The 11,298-nt window shown below is 45.0% G+C and overlaps 1 protein-coding gene across 1 annotated transcript in view; it reads left to right on the top strand.

Moving 5' to 3' along the window:
- Nucleotides 1-145: 145 nt before the first annotated feature.
- Nucleotides 146-11,298, top strand: part of ZGRF1 (zinc finger GRF-type containing 1) — a 54,484-nt gene continuing 43,331 nt past the window's right edge. Inside the window, 6 exon segments of the mRNA XM_081134681.1 lie at nt 146-301; nt 2,704-3,374; nt 4,715-4,795; nt 8,217-8,276; nt 9,996-10,181; nt 10,490-10,545. Coding sequence (XP_080990807.1) covers nt 3,336-3,374; nt 4,715-4,795; nt 8,217-8,276; nt 9,996-10,181; nt 10,490-10,545 — 422 coding nt within the window. The 5' untranslated portion in view covers nt 146-301; nt 2,704-3,335.

Below are 11,298 nucleotides of genomic sequence, written 5' to 3'. Positions count from 1 at the left end.
CGGGGGCGGGGCGTGGGAGCGCGCGGCCAATGAGGAGCCTGGTCGGCGGGCCAAGGCTGCGGCTTGAGCGCCGCGTCGCCTCGGTGGCGGTCCCGGGGTAGTGACGTCATGGTCTTTGGCGGGAGAATCCGACTGGGGCTTGCGAACTGTTTGGGGAGCCCGAGCGGCTCCCGGCTGTCCGGGACTGAGGGCGCCGCAGCCGAGGCGGCGCCGCGGGCCTGGGGCCGGGGACGGCAGAGTCGGCCCCCGAGCGGACGCGAGGACGCCGAGCGCGGGCCGCGCGGGTCTGCGGCCCCGGAGGGTGAGGCCGGGGGCCGGGTCTCCACCGTCACCAGTCACGCAGGGGCCCGGCCACCCTCATGCGGCTTCTCCTTATTCGGATGTGGCTCCTTCACAGGCCTTTGGGTTCGTGGCTCCGAATTAAGTCGGAGCCATTTAGGGGTTCGGAAGGAAGCCCACGCGGCCGTGGTGCGGGAGCAGCGGCGCGGCCGGCCTCCCTGGGCGCGAGCCGCGCGGCGTGCGGGGCGCGGGCGCTGGTCCCTCGCCCGTGGAGCGCTTGGCCCTTTAAGCGGCCGCGGCGGCGGGTGGACGCCGGAGTCCCCGACACGCGCGCGGGGGCCTCCGGGGAGGGCTCACTTAGCGCGGGAGAAACCTCCCCCATGAAGTGCTAAGAAAGGGGTGTGACTCTCCTTTGAATGTATAAATTAGGGCTCTTCTGAGTATTTAAAAATCCAGTCAGCCTTCTTTGAGGTTTAATCCTTGTAATCTGATTTGTCCTTTATGGCAGTTTGGACCGTTTCAATTTGTTTCAGGTTGTAAGTCCCATAAGTAATATCTCTAATGTAGGAAAATAACCTATCTTGCAAATCCTGACTGCCCTGTAAGTAACCCCGAGTCGGTGAATTCTGTTGCTGGTCTGTAGGATGCCATGGAAGTGCCCGCGGCGGGACTGCCAGGCTGGTCGTGGCGTGGTCAGCGCCGCCGGGGCGTCGGCCGTCCCGCCCCACGCGCGTTCTCCGCAGAGGCAGGAAGCGCTTGAGGCTGAGCGCCGAGTTTTGAGCGCTTAGTGTTAAATTCTGAATCGGCCTTTATTCACTCTATGATCTCAGGCAAATTGCCTACCTGTTACGTACCAGTTTCCTTTTTTGTAAAATGAATATAAAAATAGCATCGACAGGGTAAGGTTGGGAGCGTTTAAAGCACTTGAACAGCGTCCAGCGTAGGGTCGCGCCGGTGAGCGAGCTGCGGTTAGAGACGCGGGCGTCGGCCTCGGCCGCGCGGGGCGCCTGCGCCTGCGCCGGGCTCGGCCGCGCGGGGCGCCTGCGCCGGGGCTCTGCTGCGCCTGCGCCGGCTCGGCCCCGGCGGTCGGCTGGCTCCGGGGGCGGCGGGGGTGGCGGGAGCGCCGGGAGCGCCTTCTCGCGGCCTCCGCGCCGTCTTGGCCTCGTTGGGCTCCAGCAGTTGCAGCGGGCTGGGGGCGTGTGGGCTGCGGGGAGGCTGTTTCTGAAAGGCAGTGGGCCGCCTCTGTCTGCTGTCCTGAGAACTGTTGTGGAGCGAGGGCCCACGGAGCCGTCTCTGTAGAACCCGAGTCAGACTGTCATCTTGGGAAATCCTGGCGTGGCCTCCTGCTGTCTTTAGAGAAAGTCCAAAGCGCTCGGCGTGACTTAGAAGGGCCTCTGAGTCCTGTTACTATTGCCCACTTTTTCAGTCTCGCTGCCGCTGTCTTACCCCGACTCCATCGTTGTGCTGCTTGGAGCCCCGGTGACACCTTGCTGGCCTCCGCAGGCCTTTGCGCACCCTGATTCCTATTTGGAAACACCTTCCCTGGCTAGTGGTTACTTCACCCGACGTGCCCTTCGGAAGCCTTGTTCAGCGCCCTAGGCTGACTTGGGTGCGCCTTTGTCACATTTCATTGTAATTATTGTTCATCACTCTGCGATACTGAAAATTTCTTGAGGTTAGGAATGGTGTTTTGTTTGTTTTAGTCTGGCACATAGTAAGTGCTAAATAAATACATGTTTTTACATGTATAAATGAGAAATGGAATCCAGAATTTAAAAATCACAGCTTTATTGAACCCCTCTCAGGTCTTTTAGGGCCGGGTGCTCAAGCTCAAGCACGGATCACTATCACCTGCAGGGCTTGTTAAAACACCGCAAGGCCCTGATTATTGACTTTCTGATTTAATAAGTCTGGGGTGGAACCCAAGAATTTGAATTTCTAACTAGTTTCCAGCTGATGCTGATGCTGATGCTTTTGGTCCTGGAATCATACCTTTGGAACCAAGACTTTAGGGGAAAAAAATAATTTTCATCTCTTCATCAGCAGTGACTTTAGATTTCCAAATTTGCCCACAATAACAATTTTTATTTTTATTTTTAAAAATATATCTTTATTGATTTCAGAGAGAGGAAGGGAGAGGGAAAGAGACAGAAACATCAATGATGAGAGTCATTGATCAGCTGCCTCCTGCACGTCCCCAACCAGGGATCGAGCCCCAAACCCGGGCATGTGCCCTGACTGGGAATCCAACCGCCATCTCCTAGATTCTAGGTCGGTACTCAGCCGCTGAGCCACGCCCGGCTAGGTCACAATAACATCCAGTAGCATGGAATAGTTACAGAACTTGTTGCAATGATATTGAAGATATTTTTTCCGTTTGTTTGCTAATCCTCATCTGAGGATGTTTTTTCCACTGCTTTTCAGAGTGGACTGGACGGGCGACAGAGAAACAGGTTTGAGGGAGACCCGTTGACTGATCACCTCCTTCCCATGCCCCAACCAGGGGTGGGGAGTGAACCCTCGACCCTCTAACAGTGGAGCTGCAGTGTCCAGGGCATGAAAAGATTTTTTTTTCCTTGCCCAGGAATTAACGTGTATTTGGTACTAGATACTGTGGTTTGTTGACTTTAAGATGAAAAAGGAAAAATGTGAAGCACAGGGCACCCTCTTGTGGTGACCATAGCAATTCAGAAAACTAAAAATGGAAGCTCTGATAGGAACCCAACCTGGCGGTGGGGGGAATCATTTGTGATACATGTTATGGCCCCTGGAAGAATTGTTGCAGACTACTAAATATTTACATATTTTACTTCATTTTTTCTTACCTGACAGGTTCCTTTTCCAGTGTGGTGTCACTTATTGTGTCCTCAGTGGCAAGTAATTTGACTGCACCCATGTTTCCCTTGTTAGGTAGTTACATAGCTTGGAACTCTCAGATTCCTTTCTCAGGTCAAGATACTTATTTTCATTGGGGTTGAATGTTCCCTGTCATTTTTCAATTTAGGTGTTATAAGTAGTTGAATAACCACTGATTATTTTCTGGACCTGATTGGTTTATGACTTCAGAAGAAACAATGGAAAGCCAAGAATTTATTGTAAGTCTGACCACTATTTTTTCTTTCTTTTACATTTTAGAAATGTCCCTAGAGTTGCCAGACTGAGCAAAAACAAAAAACAAATCCCTGAAACCTAAAAGGAAGACTCAGTTAAATTTGAATTTCAGATAAACAGTGATGAATTTTGTAGTATAAGTGTGTATGTCTCAAATATTGCCCTGCATTTTAACTGTCAACCCTGTCTTTTGTCTACTATTCACATTTGTTACACACAGTCATTTGGAACAAAATCTGGGCAAGCTTGGGACCAGGAAATAATTTATTTCTCCTAAAGAACTGGCATGCCTCTTCTATGTAGATCAGTGATCTCAGGACCCGTTTCTACTCTCAAAAATTATTGAGGACCCCAAATAATTTCTGATTATGAGGCTTATATCTATTGATGTCTTTCATATTAGAAATAACAAATTTTAAAAGTACTTATTTATTAAAAATAATAAACCTGATACATTGAACATAAATTACATTTTTAAAGAAAATAGCTAGATTTTCTAAAACAATAACATTAACAAAGAAACATTGACAAGAGTAGTATTGCTGTATATTTTTTGCATATCCCTTTAACATTCTGAGAATTAACTCAGACCTGCTTCTGCAGTCAATCTTGAATCTTACAGTCTTTCACATGAATAACCTGTACATAACTCCACCATGCTTCCCAGAAGAAATGAGAGGGAAAAGGCAAGCAACTTCGTGAAAGTAGTTTTGACCTCATAGACCCCTGGAAAGCCTTGGGGACCTCCAGGCGCCTAAACTGCACCGAGAACTGCACAGACCACAAGTGCTGTGTGGCCCGTACCTTTTCCCTTCCCACTGATGGCCAGGAGGCTCAGTTCCTTGTTACTCAGTTAACCTTAGTTTTTACTTAGATTCCACACCTCCTTTCTCCACTCCCTTTCCTTTTATTACCTAGTTGTTGTTTTTTAATAAATTTTCTGTTATTGTTATGAGTTGTGACTTTATTTTCATTTATTTATTTATTTTTAAAAAAATATATCTTTATTGATTTCAGAGAGAGGAAAGGAGAGGGAGAGAGAGAGAGACAGAAACATCAATGATGAGAGAGGCACTGATTGAGCCCGCAACCCGGGCATGTGCCCTGACCGGGAATCGAACCCTGATCGCCTGGATCCCAGGTCGACGCTCAACCGCTGAGCCACGCCCAGCCGGGCTGTGACTTTATTTTGATAAAAGATGTCTTAAATATGTTTTGTTTGTAAATATATTTTGTTTGTAAATACATAAGAGGTGTTGTAAATATGTAACATTTAACATACATGAGTAGAAACCGTTTCTTCGCTCTGTGCTTTTGGAAATAGGTACTGTATACTCACCAAAAGATGAAGAGGTCAAAAGTGTGGCAAGATGGGATTTTGAAGGTCACTCACTTAGGAAACAAAGTAAGTGAAAAGCAGTCGATGACAGAAGCTAAGAGCTTTGTTTTTAGTTTCAGTCAGAGCACTCTGTACCAGGTCATGCCCTTTAGAGAGGGTTGGTCTCATAGTGGGATCTCCACGTTCAAGTCATGTCATTATCTTTTTATATATATATGTGTGTGTGTGTGTGATATATATATATATATATATATATATATATATATATATATATATAAAATTTTTTCTATGTTTTTATTGATTTCAGAGAGAGGAAGGGAGAAGGAGAGAGAGAGAGAGAAACATCAGTGATGACAGAATCATCAATGGCTGCCTCCTGCATGGCCCCTCCTAGGGACTGGACCGTGACCTCCAGGTTCATGGGCCAATGCTCAACAACTGAGCCACACCGACAGGGCTCATTATCTTTATTTTAAAATTGAATTCATTGGGGTGACATTGGTTAATTCTTCTCATTTGAATAGATGAATGTTTAGCCTGCCCCATCTATATTTTTTTAACCATTTAAACTAATTAATTCATTCACTGTTCAATGTTATTCTGTGTAATTTTTTTCTTTTATATTCTTTCTGTTTGGTTGGGGCCAAGTCTTCAAAATCTTACAGATTTTGTCTTATATTAAAAAGACATCTGATTGGATTCTGAATAGCCTTCATGTTTTCTTGTATTACAAAATGATAATATTAAGGTCAAGCTAGTGGTATCCAACTTTATCTTCAACACTCGCATATGTTTATTGTGTCCATTGTACACTTCACACTGGTAGGAAGTGTAGGAAAACAAGATAAATTCAGGTTAGCCCCAGAGATTTTCTGTGATCCAGGAAAGTTAATGTCACTGTACCCTCAGCCACTGTTTACCCTATTCTCCTGCTCTAGCCATGCCTTTTCTCTGCCTTTCCAAATTCTTACTGTCTTTCGTTAATTGAGTCATCACTCAACATGTTGCTGGTGGGTGAGGGAAAGGTTAGGCGAGACCTGGAGTGGGCATAAGGAGCAGTTCATGCTGGGCAGACCTCACTTGAGACTGACTCTCCTGTGTTGGATGTGTGACCCTAGCAAGTTATTTCGCCTCTCAGGCCTCTAGTGTCTTGCTAAAGGGAAACAGTGATACTTCATAAACTTGCCTGAGGATTAAATGAGAAAACGGAAACTTTTAACAAAGTGCCTGGCACATTGTAAGCATGCACTGAATGGTAACTGTTAATTATAGTTTTTTTCTTCAAGAGACTTTTATCTAATTTTATCCAAGAGCATAAGGATCATAATATGTACAGAAATATGCTTAGGACTCTGAGATTACAAAGGAGGGACATCAAAGTCTGACTCTAGTTCAGAAGTCTTTCTAGATGAAGAGTGTTTGAAATGAAGATGGTGTCATAGCTACAGCATCACGGAGGTACGAAACAGCAGGAAACGTTTGGGGAACTGCAGGCAGAGAATGTGGCCAGAGTGAAGGGCCTGTGCAGGGAAGCTGTAGGAGCTGCATCGCGGGGGACTGTGTGCCCAGCCTCTAGGAGCCAGCGAAGACCTGTGAGCAGAAGAGTGACATGTTTCTATTTTAGGACGTCTTTTTGGCATCAGTATCAAACATAACTTTTAAGTCCTGAAAGGTGAAAGACTGGATTAGGGAGGCTTTTGTAAAGAGACAACAGCGTAACGTAGACACAGCATGATCGGAGTCTGAGCAGGCAGGCGTGTGCGGGGCGGCGAGGGAGGGATAGCTAGAGGGGCGTCCGAACTAGTGCCCATGCTCAAGGTCTTGGAGTGGAAGGTGAGGAGGGTCCAAAATGAGTTTCAGGTATCATATGACAGGTAAGGTCCTAGTGAGGGTATCTCCAAAAAGAAAGAAAGTTTAGAGGGAATGAAGAAGATTTGAGTTCCATTTTGGGAATAACTGAATTTCAGTGCACTCAAGTAATTGGCTGAGGGGGCCTGGAACTCGGGAGAGTCTGGGCAGCTGAAAGGGGTGCTTGGCATTTGGGTGATACTTGAAGCTCCTGGAGTGGATTCATTCATTCATTTATTCAACAAGTAGTTTTTGACCATCTGAGTTATACACTGTTCTAAAAGATGCAGCGAGGAACAAAGACGAATCCTCGACTTCGTGGAAGTCAGACGGAGACAGACCAGTGTGTCTGGGGCGTTGGGCAAACAACAAGGAGTAGGGTGCCTGAGGGCAAGGGTGGACATCAAGGGGTGGGGGCCTTACTGCTCCTTGTAAGGACTTTTATTGTCATTCTTTGGGAGCCATGGAGACCTTGGAAGGATTTGAGCGGAAGCATAACATGATCTGATGTATATGGGTGATGTGGCCGGGGGCAGGTATGGAATGTAAAGGGGAGAGGAAGAAGAGCCCTCAGAAACACCCTTTTTTTTTTAACAGCTTTACTGACATACAATTCACACGCTTTTCAATGTACCTATTTAGAGTATACAATTCAGTGGGTCTTGGTATATTCACAGAGTTTTGCAACCACCACAGTCTATTTCAGGACATTTTTGTCACACCAAAAAGAAATCCCATACCCATTAGTAACCACTACTCAGCACATAACCCCAGCCCTCAGCAGCCACTGATCTACCTGCTGTCTGCGGGTCTGCCTGTGCTGGGCCTTGCCTGTGACTACGGTCACAACATGTGTCCCTTCATGAGTTGCTTTCGTCATCACGCTCTCAGTGGCCGTGCGTGTGAGTCACGTGCCAGTCCCTTAGCCTTCCATGGCGGAGTGAGACTCGGTCACATGGACTTGCCATCTTGTCCTTATCTGTTGGTCAGTTGACAGACATTTGGGTTGTTTCCACTTTTTGGCTGTTTTGAATACGGATATGAACATGTGTGTGCAAGTTTTTGTGAAAACATGTTTTCATTTCTGTATCTACCTAGGAGTGGAATTGCTGGATCCTGTGTCAGTCTGTTTAATCTTTTAAGAACTGCCAAAGTTCTACAGTGATGGAAATAGCAACATTTTAAGGGCTGGGGGAGGCATGCTTGTGAATGGCTACAGAGACATGAGGAGACACCTCCTTAGTTTCCTTTCTCTCCCTGTGCCTCCCATGCACAAGTCCTGTTCATCCTGCCTCGGACACAGTGGCTGCCTGCAGGCCTCGTCATTGCCTGACCTCCCGCACCATGGTGGCCGTCTCACGACTGTCTCCTGCTTTGCCTTTCACACATTCCCACTCTCTTTGCTTCCCAGTCTACACCAGAGCCTCCTGGCAGGGATTGTTTTTAGTTTCACGTGTGTGCCTTCACCCTGACAGAGTGAGTGACATTTAAAACAGACACCCTTTCTAATCCAAGTTAAAGTGAGTCACCCCCTTACATGATTTACTCACAGAACAATTTTAGATTTGCTATTGAAGATGTTTAAGAAAAGCAGACTTATGTTGTGTCCTATTCTAACATTTAATTTGTTTTAACATAGGCAATTTTATATGATGACAAAGGAGAATGTTTGGAGAGTTTATTTCTGAAGCACCTTGAGGTATTTTAATGTATCTACCTTATTTTTATTTTATATTTGTTGATTTGAGAGAGAGAGAGAGAGAAACGTCAATCTGTTGGTCCACTAACTTATGCATTCATTGGTTGATTCTTGTATGTGCCCTGACTGGAGATTGAACCCACAGGTTTGGTGTATCTGGACAATGTTCTGACCAACTGAGCTATCCGGCCAGGGCGTGTCTACCTTATTTTTAAGTATTGTTTAAAAATCTCTTTAAATATATCTTTTATGAATGTTGTTAAATAGTGTAGTCAAAGCTACTAATAGTAATAATTATAGCTAGTGTTTATTGAGCACTTATTATCAGCCAGACTCTGCTAAATGAAAGCTTTTAGATATTGTCTGATTTAATGTTTACATGACCCTGTGAATTGTAGGTTAGGAGAGATGCACAGAAAGTTTAGTAACTTAGTGACTCTCATCTGACTCTGTTACGTGGTTTGACAGGCAGAGCCACAGTGGGACTCCTTTGTGGGTTAGTCCTATTTAACCTTATCTCATGCATTGACCCTGTACTTTTCCCTGTTGGAGGAGCAAGGGAGGGGAGCTAAGAGCATGTTTAGTGTGAAGACTTAAGGATAACCGATTGTGTGTTCCAGGTCATTTCCCACTTTCTGCTACTCCTGCAGCTCAGCTGTGCATCTGACTCTGCTGTGACATGCAGGAGGGGGCAGACTGCTGGGCTGAGCTGCGCACTTGGGAGAGCTCATGAAAGGCGCCCAGCAGTTCAGTGCAGTTACTCTAAGGTGTTAAGATATATCTTTTTTCTTTTTTTTAATATACCTTTATTGATTTCAGAGAGAGGAAAGGAGAGGGAGAAAGAGAGATAGGAACATCAATGATGAGAGAGTCATTGATCAGCTGCCTCCTACAGGCCCCGGACTGGGGATCGAGCCCCCGACCCGGTCATGTGCCCTGACCGGGATCGAACCCTGAATGCCTGGATCCTAGGTCAACGCTTGACCACTGAGTCACACCCGGCTGGGCAAGATGCATCTTCTTGTCATTGTGCTGGTTTGGGCCATGTTACTCTACTTTTAAAATTTATATGACAGTAATAGTGCTTGTGGTATTTCTATATTTATCAAAAGAGGGTCCAGAAGCACTTTTCATTGGTGGTAACTACTGTTGTTATTTCATTTAGAATCATTTCCCTAATTAAGTACATTATCTCTGATAATACTCAGATTTTATCAACTAGGTTGATCATTTATTTTTATGCTGCAGTCAGAGATTTTGGCATGTGCTATACTTTATTTAGGTGATTAAAATGCTTTTTTTGGAATACAATTGTTTAAGCAACTAATAATTAAAATAATATTTAATTTGTGATAATTAAAGGCATATAATTGATATTTAATAGCTCTGATTTTTTAAAATTGCATTTAGTTGTATGGATTCTAAGTGTGGTCCTTGAGAGGAGTCAGTTTTTCTTGCTTCTGTGTGTATCCCCAGCACATAACAAAGGGCCTCCTGTAGTTCCCTGTTATATACTGTTGAGTAAACAAGTTAGTGACATTTTTGTTGTACTCTTATTCTTTCTTGTGCTTGTTGGTACTTAAGTAGTTCATAATAATAATCATTCAATAACTTTATCGAATATCCATTGTGTCTACCAGTGCCAGTGAGCTTACAGGACACAGAGGTCATCAAATAATTAGATATATGTGATTTTTACACTTATTCTTTAACATCTAGGTGAAACCCGGAGATGGCTTAGAAGGTGATCGATATTTAATCACAGTGGAGGAGGCTAGAGCTGCTGGAAGCATGGCTGTTAACCAGGAGGCCATCCAAGAAGCACCAGGGTACAAACCAAGGCGGGCCATGCCCTCTGGCCGGTCCCCCAGATATCAGCCTCCCGGTTTGAAAAGGAAGTATGCTGTAAGTTTCTCTGAAAATACTGGACCAATTTATACCTGTAAAGTCATTTAAGGAGTGGTGAATTTTGAAGCTGTTGTAGTTTCCTTCATGTGGCATTTTATAGTATATGTTTAGGTAGAAAGTAAACCCTAATTAGAAAGAATCTTAATAAAAATGAGTTTACATTTTAACTTGGCAAACTGTAGGTGTTAATTATTTATTACCTTAGAAAACACACACTCCTTTTTCTTTCCTTCTTTTTTTTTTCAGCTGGTACATTTCACACTTTATAAGCAATAAAACAGCTAATAATTGTTTTAATATTTTAGGGTTTTCAAGGACCATGTCAAGTGCCAAAGAAAATGGTTATTGTGGAAAATGGCGAGTCAGCTGTATCACTTGAAGCTGTGACCCCTGGTCCTGCCTTTCTCTCTCCATTCTTGAGCACCCCTCCTTTATTTTCTGCTGCTGCCAAGAAAGAAGTAAACAGGATGCCAGCAGAGCCCAAGAACATTGTCGTTTATGAAGACACAGGGAAAAATGGCCCACCTCTTTCTTACATAGGCTCTGCCCTGTCTTCCCAGAGTAACCCAGAGGTGCTGTGGGAAGAGCGTCATCTTGGCTGCCCTGTCAGCTCTGCAGACAAGCACGCCATTTCTTTACTGACCGACGAGCCCACAAAAGGACATAGTTTGGACCCTCACTGTTCAGGAGTTGCACAGAACATCAGGAGCAAAGCACAGATCCTAGCTCTTCTGAAGTCCAAATCAACCAGTATGTCCAAGGAAGTGGACTCTCAGATGTTAGGACATGTCCTTCACGTACAACCACAAGGAAGTTTACAAGTTCCTCCTAAACCACAGTGCTTGATCGAGTGTGCTGAGAGGAGAACAGAAAGCTTACAGTCCCAGCGACCACCAGAAAGCACCCTGAGAAGTACAAGCCGGTGGGCTATGTATTTATCCTTACAGAGTTCACCTGTTCATTCTGCTGTAGATGGAAATAATCTAGACAGGAAGCCCAAGGTTCAAGGTGATGACATAAATTTAAATCAGAGAGACATTTTGATACAAAAAAGGATACAGTTATTTGAAACAGGTGCTGAAAATGGGGAAAAGTGTAATGAAAACAAGCTAGT

Source organism: Miniopterus schreibersii, assembly GCF_964146895.1.
Source record: "Miniopterus schreibersii genome assembly, chromosome: 4".
Taxonomy (NCBI): domain Eukaryota; kingdom Metazoa; phylum Chordata; class Mammalia; order Chiroptera; family Miniopteridae; genus Miniopterus; species Miniopterus schreibersii.
The sequence above is the reverse complement of the archived record's forward strand: the minus strand, read 5'-3'. Positions and strand labels throughout refer to the sequence as shown.